At 42.9% G+C, this 14,651-nt stretch overlaps 3 protein-coding genes across 6 annotated transcripts in view; 2 read left to right on the forward strand and 1 right to left on the reverse strand.

Annotated features, from left to right (window-relative positions):
• step (cytohesin steppke) overlaps positions 1 to 4,468 on the forward strand; it is a 38,155-nt gene extending 33,687 nt beyond the window's left edge. For 2 of the 4 annotated variants that reach the window (XM_001357231.4, XM_033380614.1), the window contains exons 4-9: positions 1,001 to 1,099; positions 1,221 to 1,320; positions 1,393 to 1,567; positions 2,234 to 2,439; positions 2,507 to 2,720; positions 2,804 to 2,956. In XM_001357231.4, coding sequence (XP_001357267.1) covers positions 1,001 to 1,099; positions 1,221 to 1,320; positions 1,393 to 1,567; positions 2,234 to 2,439; positions 2,507 to 2,720; positions 2,804 to 2,956 — 947 coding nt within the window. Of the gene's footprint in view, positions 1 to 1,000; positions 1,100 to 1,220; positions 1,321 to 1,392; positions 1,568 to 2,233; positions 2,440 to 2,506; positions 2,721 to 2,803 lie in introns of all 4 variants that reach the window. The other 2 variants (XM_015179841.2, XM_015179840.2) reach the window with 1 other exon arrangement.
• A 1,399-nt stretch (positions 4,469 to 5,867) lies between these two features.
• On the reverse strand, positions 5,868 to 11,194 carry Agpat2 (1-Acylglycerol-3-phosphate O-acyltransferase 2). Its single transcript, XM_015179839.2, has 3 exons — positions 10,827 to 11,194; positions 6,857 to 7,053; positions 5,868 to 6,794 (listed from the first exon to the last, which is right to left on the reverse strand). Exons 2-3 carry the CDS (start codon positions 7,030 to 7,032, stop codon positions 6,155 to 6,157), a joined length of 816 nt encoding a protein of 271 aa, XP_015035325.2. The 5' UTR covers positions 7,033 to 7,053; positions 10,827 to 11,194; the 3' UTR covers positions 5,868 to 6,154.
• A 977-nt stretch (positions 11,195 to 12,171) lies between these two features.
• Positions 12,172 to 14,156, forward strand: prg (piragua). Its single transcript, XM_001357229.4, has 2 exons — positions 12,172 to 12,483; positions 12,538 to 14,156. The coding sequence occupies exons 1-2, from the start codon at positions 12,298 to 12,300 to the stop codon at positions 14,077 to 14,079; spliced, it is 1,728 nt and encodes a 575-aa protein (XP_001357265.4). The 5' UTR covers positions 12,172 to 12,297; the 3' UTR covers positions 14,080 to 14,156.
• Positions 14,157 to 14,651: the final 495 nt, after the last annotated feature.

A 14,651-nucleotide genomic window follows, 5' to 3' on the forward strand; every position in this document is an offset into this window, starting at 1 on the left:
CCCCGAGCAAAGAACGTGGCGGAGGATCCCCGTTACCTTCTCTTGAATCTACCTCGGGGTCCCTCGGGGCGATGTTAATCGCACGTGATGTCCTCCGAAGTCACGCAAAAACTTTTTGTTTACGAAAAAGTCGAATATTGTGGTGTGGTTGGGGGGGCCACAGGCCACAGACCACCATTCCTGTTGGGTACCCCTCCCTTTTGCTATTTGCAGATTTCTCATTATCGATGTCGTTTGTGTGTGATTATTGTCGCTGTCCTTGGAAGTTGTCATCGTCAGCGTCAACGTCAACGTCATCGCAGATTTCAATCGGCAAATCCAATTTCTACAATGCACGCCCGGGCGCCACCTGGCGTCTTGAAGCCGCAACAAGCTATTGTTGTACCGTAGAATATTAGGAGAATAGGATAGGAGGGGTATATGGTATTTGTGGGTATCTATGTAACGGGCAGAAAGGAGCGTTGCAGAAACCTTAAAGAATGTTTCTTTCAGAACTAGCAGAGGATTCGATACAGATTCCAAATCCCATCAAAGGGTATCTGCCAGTCGTTACATCTCTCGCACATTCCATTGTTTGTTTTGTTTACTTTTAATAATTCCATCGAGATTCTATAGAGACTCGCATTGAACTTCTCCGATAGCGGCGTTTCCTCCTCCGCTTGTCCGCCCTCTCTTTGATTGGCAAATAATGACATCGTTACCGACCGACCGACCCACCGACCGACCGACGGGGCGCTCCTTCTGTTCTCGCTTTTTTTCCTCGTTGCCCGATGTTTATGGAGATTGCGCTTTGGTTTATGTTGCGGTTCGCTGGCTCTCCAATGGCCACAAAATGGTCGTATATGGGGGCACATTATATGATTTGATTATTGCTTCGTTCTTGGGCTTCCGGGTGCGCGTTCTTATCGATTACATTACGGGGAGTTACAGTGGAAACTTCTATGGGGAGCCTCTATGAAACTCCATCTCTAATATACCTTACTTTCTTTCCCTTTTCCAGGCATTGAGTATCTCGTGGAGAACCGACTGCTGCGTCACGATCCCCAGGATGTGGCGCATTTCCTCTACAAGGGCGAGGGCCTCAATAAAACGGCCATAGGTGAGTGGGGAATACCCCAGCCTGAAGTCATAAATCGACCTTCTTTTATGGCCAGCGCGAAATTCAATTAAACGCATAACCAACATTTATTTTAACTGCCTTTTCGGTGCGTTCTTTCCAGGCGATTACCTCGGCGAAAAGAACGATTTCAACGAGGATGTCCTCAAGGCCTTCGTGGCGCTACACGACTTTACCAATCTCATTCTAGTGCAGGCCCTAAGGTAGGTCCACCCTCCAGCCCACCTGTTGTAATTATCGCTAATGGGAATTTCCTCTTCTTTTCTCTTCAACAGACAATTTCTCTGGTCGTTTCGACTGCCCGGCGAGGCGCAGAAGATCGATCGAATGATGGAGTGCTTTGCACAGCGCTACTGCCAGCTGAATCTGGACATCTTCACCAACACGGACACATGCTATGTGCTCAGCTTTGCCATTATAATGCTCAATACATCGCTGCACAATCCATCGGTGGGTACTGCCAATTGCTAGGATATGCAGTGGATTGGATAGCTCCTGCCTTTAGATCGCATTCAGATATAATTTGATTCGAACAGGCCATTCATCAAGGGGTATTGTGTGGTGGATTCATCCAAAAATACCCCCAGATCTGTTCTTTTCAATTTATTTGGCCCTCTTCCCACTCCCAACCGGATGTTCGTACTGTTGGCAGCACGTCAGGAAGTTGTTGCTTATGCCAAAAAACCGAAAGAACTGCCTGAATCGACTCGACGCGTGGCCCGGCCCATGGGCTGTCCTTCAACTGCGAAATTGAATTCCTATTTGCCGGTTGTCAGGCCACAATTATCGACGTCGACGTCGCCGCGACGCAACGCGGCAGCGATTCACTTCCGCATGCTGCGTCGTGAGTGACAGGGCGTGCGTCCGTCCCGTCCGATCGTTAGAGAAATTACACCACTCGCACGGTCTGCTGCCGTCGCTTGGGTTGTGGTCGCTATTAATAGGTCAAGTGTAGGGGAATCCACACACCATGCCACAGCTCGTGGCATATTCTAGGGCACTTCTGAAAACGATATCAGCGGAGGCGAATTGCTTGCTAATTAAGAGCCATTACATGCCATGCAATAGTTGAAGCCATGCTAACCCTTGATTCTTGACTCTTTCTGTCGTCATTAGGTCAAAGACAAACCCACCGTTGAGCAATTCATCTCGATGAATCGTGGCATCAACAACGGCGGGGACTTGCCCCGCGGCCTGCTGGAGTCCCTCTACGAGTCCATACGCACCGAGCCATTCAAAATACCCCAAGACGATGGCAACGATCTGATGCACACCTTCTTCAACCCCGACAAGGAGGGCTGGCTGTGGAAGCAGGGCGGCAGGTGAGTGACTGACTGATCCATGCCTGAGTAGATATCCATACTTACGTGTATATGCTTCCATTTGCAGATACAAATCGTGGAAGAGACGCTGGTTCATATTGAACGACAATTGCCTCTACTACTTTGAATACACCACCGACAAGGAGCCGCGTGGCATTATACCGCTGGAGAATATATCGGTGCGGGAGATACACGATCGCAGCAAACCGCATTGCTTCGAGCTGTTTGCCACTGGCGGTGCCGATATAATCAAGGCCTGCAAGACTGATTCCGAGGGCAAGGTGAGTCATTTTCAATATAGAACAATAGAAGAATGTCCCACAGAAATATGTACTAATCATTTGTTCTTTCTCATTCGCATTAGGTGGTGGAGGGCAAGCATACCGTGTACCGCATGTCCGCCGCTACGGAGGAGGACCAGCAGGAGTGGATCAAGCGGCTGACGCAGTCGATCAGCCACAACCCGTTCTACGATATCCTAGTACAAAGAAAGAAAAAGGCGCTCAGCAAGAGTTAGTATTAAGACAGAGCTCGGCCTAAACATATTTGTCTTGGATCTCAGTGAAACCCTGCAGCGCGTGTGTGGCAGTGGCGGCGGCGTCGGCGGCTCTCCCCTTATATATACATCTACATATACTACCTTTTATACCATTTATTGTTCATTATTGTATGTTTGTGTGTGTGTGTGTTCGCATGCGTGAGAAATTGCAATGTTTAGCCAATACAAGAGAGTATCTGTAGTTTGTTCACCTTGCGGTTTGCCCCAATTCGTCCTCTGCCGCCCCGCCCCCGCCCTGCCACACGCCGACGCACTCCGAACCGCAAACTTTGTCTCTATTGTTGTGATATAATTTATTTAAGCATTAAGCAGTACAATACGGAAGAAACAGAAACCGAAACAGAACCAGAATACATGAAATTGCATCGTTAAGAAATACACATCTGAAAAATCTTCAAATTAGTGCAAATTACCTTTAGTTTCATTGTACGCCTAAGTCTACGAATATGTCTTTTCAAAATAGAGCACCTACCACCTAAGTTGTCCCCACACCCACGCCCCACCCCCCACTCTATGATAGATGGATGGACGGATGGATGGTCCTTAGAGCTATGAAACATATCCCAGCAGTCGCCAAACTCCTATTTGATTATCTGTTTGTTTGATGCGAATGAAGAAACGGCTCAATAACTTTTGCTTGGCAATTATTATATGTGTATCGTATTGTATAGACAAAGGCCTTTCCTTTCCTTTTCTGAGAATTGTATTTGTATTGTAAACGCTAAAACAACGAATGAACCCAGAAAACTGAAACTGAAAATTGTAAAAATCTGCACTCTTAAATTAACAGATCCAATACAGAAATGCATTTATATACTCGTACATAGGGGAACAATTGTTGTGTAGACAAAGCTAATTGTAATTGTAATCAACCAAAGATCTGATTTAATGTCTGCTTCCACATCCAAGTCGAATGATTGTCGTATATTGTATATTCATCTGAATTGGAATGAATTTATCATTTGTAATGTTTTCCGTAAATGCATTTTGTATTGCCTTTTGTTAATTTGAATAGTTAAGAGACGACGAACCAACCACAAAGTGTTCCTGCCAGAGAGATGAAAACGTTGTAGCCACAGATCCACAAAGAACTCCGATGCCAGCATGACTCTTATGATAGCTGTAAGACGCTGTTATCCATAATCGTAGATTGTGATAAGCATTGATGGATGCCAGATCCTGTGTGGTTTTTGTTTGTTTCGCGACTGAAGGATACGACTTCGTCACATCACATCGCACACTGCAATGTCATTTACCCAACTTGCCTTGTTTCTCGTTGTTAATCGATATCCAGCAAGCATATTGTTTGAATTTCACACTTGGGACTTTCTTGTCATATGAATTATTTGGAAACCATACAGTCCCAAACATTTATGCAATATTATAATTAATTTAGATATCTTAACCGTGTACTACCATCTTTATTAGCACATATGTATTCACTATATCATAGATTAATGTAATCATATGTACATAATGACATATTGGATAGATACAACATATGCTTAAAAACTCTTCGGTGAGACTCATCTGCGCCTCAACGCGGATACAGTGCCCCACGAAGTTAATGTCCCGCAAGGGCACTAAATCGAATTGTATAGGTTTGGCGTACGACTATATAAACGTGCGTTTTAGCATTATTAATAAACGGATCAACATTTGTACATAATACGATGTTATTTGTATAAGTATGCCAGTTAGTAATACCATAGCATAGTATTTTGTATTGCTTTAGCAGTAACATGGACAGAATATTATATAAAGCAACATATATACATTAAATATATATTGTATAGTTTATTACAAAATCAAAAAACAATTTCATATGTTTTAATCGGATTGGGATGGCGGTCAGGGACTCTGTCCATGATGTTTATTCGATCTCCAGAGCCCCTGGATTACAAAGAAAATATCCTTGATCCTTGGTCCTTGTTAAGGACTTCATCAGATCAGGGATTTTTTTCCGATCACAGGAAGCCGTCGCACGACCGGATCAGCCCATAAATAGCGGAGAAATCAACATATGTATACTGGGATGTCGTTACATTTTTTAAATTTAAATTTCCGTTTTGAAGCCCCCAAAGGTATGCAACATTTTTTTGCATTCGCTAAAGTTTGCTTGCTGCTGATTTCTGTTGGCCTGGTATCCCAGATCTGAGTGACTCGTTTTCTGCCATTTGAGCGGTCGCAAGTTGAGAGTTGTTGTTGTCCAAAATGTTGTTGTTGTTGTTGTCAATTTTTGTACAACAAATTTTTGTTGTTGTACAACAACAATCGGACCGCTCAAATGGCAGAAAACGAGAAATTTCAGATCTGGGATACCAGGCCAACAGAAATCAGCAGTAGGTCGCTGGTTTTTTTTTTGTTGCACGGTGGCGCCCCCACTTGTCGTCGGGGGTTTTTTGAACTAAATTGGCGGTTCACCTGATATCGACGGACACAGCTGGAACTACATTAGCGTAGTTCGAGAACTCACCGCTGATCTCAGTCGGGGCGCTAACAAGAATGTAGAATGTAGAGTTCACCTAAAAACGTAACGCCTTTTTAAATATATAAGCCAATTTTTGCAGAAATCGCTATAACTCCGCCATTTCTCGTGCGATCTGGGCGTACCATACCTCCCTATGATCGGAAAAATGTCCCCAATCGTTCGGTAGCAAAGACAGTAAGGATATGTGTTTTTAATGGTATATTTATGTTAGATATCCATAGCTCTGTGATTTCTCGTTATATGCTATAAACTCTGGCATTTCCCGTCTGATTTTGGCATGCCATCTCGTTTTAAGATCGAAAATCTACTTGATGCACGGATCAGAGCCATTTTACATTCATATACTATATATAAAATATTGTACAAATCTCTTAATAATTAACATCAAAGATATAAGTGCTTTTTATTCTATTGTAAAAAATTTACTTTGTTAGTTGGTTTGTATTTTAGTTTTCTTTTTGTCAAAAAAGCTCTCGAACACTTGCATGTATTAGAGGTAAAACAGTTAATATTGTGCGAAAATACGCGCGAAGAATACATATTCTATAACTTAAAGCTAGGCAAATTAATCCAATAACCCTATATATACGTGTTTGCTGCTTTTGATTCTGTTCCTGGGCAATATTTGTGTTAGTAACCTGAGTATAATAATATTCTATCCAGTCCTATGATTGCTTCTTCGAGCTCAAGGCAAGGCCTTCTTTACTCAACTTCGTGTACTCCGTCTGCATGATCGAACGACAGTTGTCGATAAGCTGCTGCATATCATCCTTCTCGTACTTCTCGGTCGACACCTCGGGCAGGATCTGAATCAGGGCGTGGCCCGGACGGAAAGTCTTCTTCTCGTCGTCCATAAATGCGTACTTTGAGATGACTACCGGCTGAATGGGACACTTGCTCTGCAGAGCAATGTGAAATGAGCCCTTCTTGAACGGCAGCAGTGTGTCCTTGGAGTTGCGCGTGCCCTCTGGGAAGAGCAGAAGCTTGCAGTTACGCTCCTGTATCGCCTTTGCCTCCTTTTGCAGGGAATTAATCGAGTCCGTCTTGCGGGAACGATTGATGTACAGAGTGCCCCAGAGCCAGGCTCCAAAGCCGAAGAATGGTAGGTAAAGGATCTCCTTCTTGGCCACAACCGTGCCTCGTCCGATTACCGGCCACAGATAGCTCAGCACACAGAGATCCAGGGCGCTCTGGTGGTTCATTATCACCACACTGCCGTGACCCGCTCTTACATTCTCCAATCCACGCACCTCCATGGTAATGCCCATCAATCTGCATAGCTGTCGGAAGCACCAAGAGGGCACCCTATAAACAGGAAAAGATGGACCATTGGATTGGAAATAAGATTCTAGAAACATACAACTTACAGAGCATTTCGATAGTCCCGTGGTCGTAGCATCATAAAGGGCACGCACAGCATCACAATGGCGCCAGCGCCAAAGAATATGAAGAACATACGCATCTGGTAGGGAGCCTTGGCCGAAACACTAAGGATTAGAGCCACCACGCAGGCGAGGCCGATTATTTCGCAAGTACAAGCCATTTTTAATAATGTGGAGATCCCCTGAAAATATTTAAAAAAACATCAAAACTCTATGAGAAATGAAGGCACTACTGCAGATACACATATAAATTTTGATCAAAAGAAAAAGCCCTAATCACTTGAAATTGTGTTCTGTGGTATCTATGATGATAGATATACAGTGTGCTACTATATACATACAGTTTATGAAAGACCATAAATATCGCTCTAAAAATTAAACTATGTCCTACGCTTTTCAATTAAAACTGCCGATTCGATTGTTATTTATATTTATCCTTACAATTGTGGATACAAAATTGCACTTAAATGGAGATTGCTTGATTTTCAACTGCACGGAATGTTCTCCCCCCAAGAGAAACGTCGGAGGAGAATACCCCGATAATTATTCAATTTGCAATCATTTGCATACTGCCTTGATTGGGTCATGAATTTTCATGAAGATTATGTACTTATCGTGCAAGTACCCATTTTCGTAGTACCAGATAAGAGTGGGGGCCCCCTAGTGGCACGAAATCTGCCTTAGATTATGTAATTTGATAGTCTGAAACCCTTTTTGAGTTATTGGCTGTGCTTCCAGTTGATTGTTCGACAAATTTCCCGTCTAAACAAACCTCTATTCGAGCCCTTAAGTAGACCGACACACGTCCGATGCGGCCGATGGCACAAACCCAACTGAAAAGAGCCGCATCAAAGGTGCGCGGGTGTCGAATCCACAAATGGCAAATCGGCTTATCAAAAACGAAACTTCCAATCGCTCTTGCTTGGATTATAGCAGCAGTGAACTTTGATATCTTGCTGACACATTTCAATTGATGTTGTACGTACGTATGCTACTCCAGGTAATCTGAGCTAATCTACTGTGTTTATCATTGGCTATATTCTACTATGGACTGTTGATTGCAAAGATCAGAATACGCAGCGAGTAGAAAGCACTTGAAGTACCGATGAGATTGTTCGAAAGCAACCTTGCCCTGCGCTTGCAAAGGAGGCTTGTGTTTTCCCATTATTCTTTTGCTAGCTTGAGTTGGCAACATATTCTTTATCGGATTTCTTTATTTATGATTTCGATAATTATAAGATTACGTTTCTAGAGCTGTACACACCTCTGAGGTAGGGGCAACAAAATATGCATTAGGCTTTCAGGGAAATGTACTCAAATTGTCCCCAAAATGAGAGGCATATGTTAAAGTTCCAATTGCTGTCAACTGACTATAAAGATATATCTACGGCACAGAGTATAAACCGAGTAATTAGACAGTATTCAAATAACATTTAGCCTAAAATCTCTGGCGGTCATGGCCAAGTGGTTGTCATGCCATTGACTTTTGGGGCACTTGTGAGTGGAGTAGAGGCACAATCGGATCTTCGAATTATAAATCTACTCTAGAATAACCCTAAATATGGCTAATAATAGGCGCTACCAGCTGTGGTGTACATATGTATGGCCAGATTATGTGTTAATACAAAGTTCCCCCCAGCAAAGAAAGAGGGGTTCCTTTTTGTTGTTGTTTTTCTAGTAAAATATTCATAGCCTGCCCCAACCATTATGGCAATTATCTTTATAGATAAATCTTTTGGTATTATTTGAGGCCTGAATGAACAAACCTTTGCGGTCTAGTAGAGCGTTGAATGAGTGTGTACTAAAAACCAATCAGATATACAAATTCGGTAATGTTCAATATTATTGGTCTTTGATTGATTCTGGTCTGGGTCTTACTTCTCTCTATTTAGCTTTCTTTATGGCCCCAATTGTAAATGTTTACGATATTTGATAAGAGTTCTCTTATGTGGCTTTCGTTAGAAAACTGCCTGCCGATACAAATTCTTGGTAGCTATGGATATTCAGTTTTCAATCTAGGTATTTATTTATTTGGTGCAGAGTATAAACAGTTTACAGCTTAAGAGTCCGCTGATTTCTTGGGTATATTTGCATTTTTGACAAAATACTTAACGATTTTTGAGCAAATATTTGGGGTTTCGAACGCGCTAACAAGTCACGCAGCTTTCATTGTTTTCGTGGAAAAATAGTCCAGTATGCTAAAATTACTCTTTCATGGGGTATTCCAATTCTATAATATTGGCCCATTACAGGCTCTTGATCAGCTATTGATTAATCAAACTAATCAAAAATCAAACTATACAATATTTTACAACTTTAATTGGGAAAAGATTGCAAGCCCTCATGGTAACAGCTCTCCTCTGACTGCTAGAGTATATAAAACTTCGGCACCTACTATCGAATTTTCCCCTGTGGTCTTTTTGTTTGCTCGCTCTCAATAACATTACGTTGGGGGGTGCTTTGGAGCCGGCTCCTGTTATCTTTTGCGGCAATCGCAGCGAAGCTTTCCATATAACAAAACCCACCCGCAAGCGATTCATTTAGCAAGCATAAGCTTCGCTTCGCTGATAAGATTATGGCATGATTCTGGGCTAGTATTCCATGACCATAGAATAGAAGTATTACTAGTCGTAAACATATGATCGCACGCATGTGACAATCTGACAGGCGGCTGTGCTGGAAAACGGCGTGCGCCTCCCTGCAGCCTCCAATTTGCCAACCAATTTACGGTAGATCGCTACGACAGAGTCAAGTTCAAAGTCAATAGGCGAACAGTCTACGAGACTACGAGAGCGGAAAACTAGACCCCGGACTCATGATTGACTCACACTGCACCGATCTGCTGATCGGGCACTCTCTGATCGAATGATTAGACATAGTTGTGCCATAATAAATGGATGGATGGAATGTTTAGAGCTTTATTCGAAACCGTTAAACTAAAAATATTTGATGTATTCAAATCGTATGGATGGAAGGCACTTGTTTACACCTGTATGCTTCCAATATCCTGGCCATTTGTTTTTGGCGTAAGCAACCAACCTTATTAATTATGTACAATGTACATATACAGTGTAACAGTGTGTAAAAATCTTGGTTGTTGGTAAACAAGAGTGTTTACAGGTTCCCATTGCACTCCACAGGTACCGTTTATGGTAAAACTAATGAAAGCTCTAATTAAAGCTTTGGGAGAGGGATGGTACCTATGGGGCAATAAGGATGTGCATAATTAATTTCCTAAAGTATGAGTCACTCCTGTAAATAACTTGGGGTTACTACAAATTTCTTTCACTGTACCTGCTGCTCCTCCTTCAAATTTAAGTTGTTTTCTTTAAAATTCCCTTAGACGAAATCGGTCATGTAAATTATTAATGCAACCAAAATCATTACTTTTTACACGCAACAACAACGATGGAAAGTACAATCCCCCACGTATCCCTACAGACTACAATCAAGGGGGGACAAAGTTCAAAAACAAGAAGAACGGAGAAAGGGCATAACTGTAGATAGGTTAGCGGAGCAAAGCACAAAGGATGTCAAACAAGGGTAAGAGACAGAGAGAAAACACGCCAGAAGAGACGCAATAAATGTACACGGGGTGGCTCTTCCTATTACACTGCTAAAATAGAGTATGTACATATTTATTTTTATTACGATTCTATTATGATGTTTGTCACGAAGAGGCTCAGAGTATACCCACCATGGGAGCAATTGACTTGTAAGAGCATCAAACGCTTCGGCCACAGAACCGAACATCCCTTTTCTCAGAGCTAAGAGCTCACGGCATGGGAGAAGTAGTAGAGGAGGAGGGGTGAATAATAAAGACAAAATGTGCGTAGCAAGGCAATTGAACCCAATGTTGGAAGAGGGAGAAAAGGCGACACACCACACACAGAGAGAACAACTAAACTAAAGCTTAAATAGTACAAGCACTCACGAAACAGTTATTTTCACTCACAGAGAAGTTGATGGAAAATTGTTGCTTTGCCGGCACCGTTTTACGCGTGGGAGTAACAGTTATACCGATGTGTGCGTGTGTGTGTATATGATTTTTTGCACGTGTGCTTGCGCGGGCGTCTGCCTGTGCAGCATCAGGTCACGGACCTGCTCAAAAATGCAATAAATGCCACTGCACTTGAACCTGAACCGGCGCCAAAACAAACACTTGTTAGATCGATGAAGGATTGCAAAGGAATTCGCGGAATTTCGGTCACCACCAAAATCCGTACAATTGCGCCGCCAACGGGTGGTGTGACAGGGGGCCGACGCCACTCTCGTTTTAAGTGTACCGTTTCAGGCAAAAGTCGAATGTGAATGAGCTTTTTTCCGAGTTTCTTGTTGCTGCTGCTGGTTATGTTCTATCGCGCTCATCGTAGAGAGCCTCAGAACATGAGTTTTGTATGACCCAAACTGCCACAGATAGAAAAACTTATAGTAGCAATTATATTGTTTTGTTATAAGCTAATTTTAAGCTATAAATTGCACGAATTATGGAAAATTTCGAGAAACTTAAATTCACAAATTGCCGATAGTCGAACTGGCGCCTCGGTATTCGATTTCAATCGAGTGGACTATCGATTGCCACATGTTGCGAAGTACTATTTGCTGCGGTGGAGTATGCTTATAAAAAGATGCATCTTTGAATAATTTAAGTATACAAAATTATTTATGTTTATTAGATTCTCGGCAATTTCTGATACAAATATTTGGATATATATGTGATAGTAAAACTGGCGCCATCTATTCATATTTATTGAGTGGACTATCGAATGACACATGTTGCGAAATACCAATTTCATCAATATATTAAATTTAATTTTCAACGGTATATAGAAATCCAATAAAAGCAAGTATTTAGAATAGGCTAGTCAAGTAGAAAATTTATTCATTAATAGGATAAAATTATGTGGGCATGGTTGAAAGTTCTATCTAGCTAGTAATATTCCACGGAAGATCAAAAACGAGGAATATGATACATTTTCGGTATTTTTTAGAGTGAGACCGTATATTTTATTGGGACTTGCTCTCTTTTCTTTGGGACTTACTCTCCATTTTGTGGTGTTAAATTTTCTCATATTAAGGGAATTTCTTAAAAAGCAAGAATTTAAAATAAGCTTGTCAAGTAGATAATAGGATAATTAATCGTATAAAATTATGTGGGCAATGCAAAATGTTTGATCTAGCTAATAATATTCGACGGAATATCAAAAAAAGGAATATGTAAAATAGAACTCGAATTCGTCAGTACATTTACGGTATATTTTTGAAATGAGACGGTATGTTTCAGTATATTTCTGAGGTTCGGACGGTATATTTGATCGACAAATCCGCGGTCACACTGCACACCACTGCACCCACGCTCAGCAAAAAAATGCAAAAATTCGTTTTAATTCATAAACACAATATTAGACCTGTGCAATTGCGATAAAATGTATATTACACAGATGGAAACTCCACGGGCCCTGCCAAACGAGAACACTGCCAGCTCGTGTCGCCTGTGCCATCGGCCGGCGTCGACCGCGACCACGCCAAACATTTTCAATGATCGCGAGGGTTTCTGGGATGGCGACAAATTCTGCATTGCCGATGTCTGCCAGAGCGTATGGGGAGTGCAGGTAAGTGGAAAGCCTTTCAAAGATGTTTTCCTAATAAGATTTTTGACTTTGCAGTACGATCGCCATGAGTACTTGCCGGAGCAGATATGCTCTGAGTGCTTGGAAGTGCTGGAGGATTTCTATAAACAGCGGCGGGGAATGAAGCAGCGGGAAGCAGCCTTGCAGGAGCAACTGAAGGAGATCATTAAAAAGGATCCCAAGTATCGACCCGGATTGAACGGAAATCCTGGTGTATTTGAGCCCGGAGACGATTGCGAAATTGTGGAAGTGGATCCGGATAAGATTGCGGAGACGAGCGATGATGAGATTGGCTCCGATGAAGAGAACGAGAATGCAGAGGACGAGGAGGAAGAGGAGGAGTTCGAGGACTTTGAGGAAGATGAAGCAGATACGACGAATGTAGAAGACGCTGACATGTCCATGCCCCTGGGCATAGATGCGGCTCAAATGGCCCAAATGGCGGTGGAAATGAAGTTAGAGCAGCCCAGTGCTGTATCCAACACTGGAGGACCACGTCCCAAGACCGCTTTTCTGTGTCAGTACTGCGACTTGGGCTATACGCTTCCAGCTGAATGCCAGCAGCATGAGAGAACCGCCCATGATCCCCATGCTCCGTACTGTTGCACATTTTGCAGTTTGCTTTTCATCACACGAGCCGCCTTAATTGCCCATATCAAGTCGCAGCACGATATGGATCGTCCCTACGTGTGTGCCCAGTGCAGGAAGGGATTTGTACGCCGCTCTGACCTCAAAAAGCACGCCATCGTCCATACCGGCGTGCGGCCCTACACCTGCACTGTCTGCACAAAGAGCTTCTCCCGGAACACCAATCTGACGAAGCATATGCGGATTCACAGCGGAGAGAAGCCGTTCGTGTGCCAGCAATGTCCACGCTCCTTCCAGACCGCCCAGGAGATGACAAACCACTCGCGTTTGCATTCCGGCGCCAGACCCTTCCAGTGCAACCGCTGTCCGTTCTCCTCATCGCGCAAGGACAAGCTTGTTGCCCATCAGCAAATGCACACTAAGCGCGACGTTGAGCAGATCTTGCAGCAGCAGCAACAAAACGCCCTGCATCCACCGACCCCGGAGGAGCTGGCACAACTACAGCACGAGCTGACGCAACAGTTGATGCCGAAGCCAATAACTCCTCAGAAGCCAGGACGAAGCTTCCGTTGCGACGTCTGCGACAGGGTCTTTCAACGGGAGCGCGACCTTCAGCGTCATCGTGCGCTTCATCTGGACACGCTGCTGGCCTGTAAGATATGCAATCTAGTCTTCAACCGGCGCGAACAGCTGCAGCGTCACACACTGGAGGCTCACGGTCCTACCTATACGTGCGCCATTTGCTGCATTACCTTTTTGCAGCAGATTGAGCTGGAGAACCACTTGAAGGTCCATCAGCTGCAGCACAAGGTGGCCCAAAGCACCCAGCAGGCCATGATTGCTGTTGAACCGACAGCGGTGCCCAAAATGCTCCCAGTGCCACAGGTGCCGCTACAGATTCGTCCTTCAGCCGCAGAGCTCAACTTCTACAGCAACATGATTCCCACTATGAACCTGGGCTTCTATAGTGAAACGCGGCCCGAGGAATAAATCCCTCTAAATGCCTATTTTTTAGTTGTTAAGATCTAAAAGTTGTATTTTAAAAGGTTATTCAAGAATATTCAGTAGAGGATTATATATACGATATATCTAATTTTGTGTAGTTATTAAGCTCTAAAACGTTTAAATGAAGGTAATCAGATTGTGAAAAGTGGTTCTTTAAATTATTATTTATATGAAATAAATTGTTTTTAATTTGAATTTAATGCACTTTTTGTATCAAGTACTGAGGCAGTGCCTAACAAAAGTTGCACAGGCTATAATCAGCGGCTGTCCTGTCGCCAAAAACCCATCAGAATCAAAGCAGCTGCTTAGATAATAATCAAGCTCAAACTTGCTTGGATCCGACCTCAAACTTGTTGCATTCTATAGAACAGTGGGGCAAAAATATATTCAATTTGTTATAAAATTCAATGGGAAAATTTCGTATAAAAGTAATCATTTAAGATATTAGTTTGTACTTTATAGAATTAAACAGTTAATAAGAATGAAAAATATTTCCCGTGGCTGAGTCCAATGCCTCACAACTTTTTCTATCTCTCTCAGAGTAGCTTAGCAATAAC

The sequence above is a fragment of the Drosophila pseudoobscura genome, chromosome 4 (genome assembly GCF_009870125.1).
Source record: "Drosophila pseudoobscura strain MV-25-SWS-2005 chromosome 4, UCI_Dpse_MV25, whole genome shotgun sequence".
Lineage (NCBI taxonomy): Eukaryota > Metazoa > Arthropoda > Insecta > Diptera > Drosophilidae > Drosophila > Drosophila pseudoobscura.

Bases quoted from the DNA above. Each gene is read 5' to 3' on its own strand.
- prg (XM_001357229.4), top strand. From the start codon at position 12,298: ATGTATATTACACAGATGGAAACTCCACGGGCCCTGCCAAACGAGAAC. The intron at 12,484-12,537 runs GTAAGTGGAAAG...TTGACTTTGCAG, and splicing joins AGAGCGTATGGGGAGTGCAG to TACGATCGCCATGAGTACTT.
- Agpat2 (XM_015179839.2), bottom strand. From the start codon at position 7,032: ATGGCTTGTACTTGCGAAATAATCGGCCTCGCCTGCGTGGTGGCTCTA. The intron at 6,795-6,856 runs GTAAGTTGTATG...TCCTGTTTATAG, and splicing joins CGGGACTATCGAAATGCTCT to GGTGCCCTCTTGGTGCTTCC.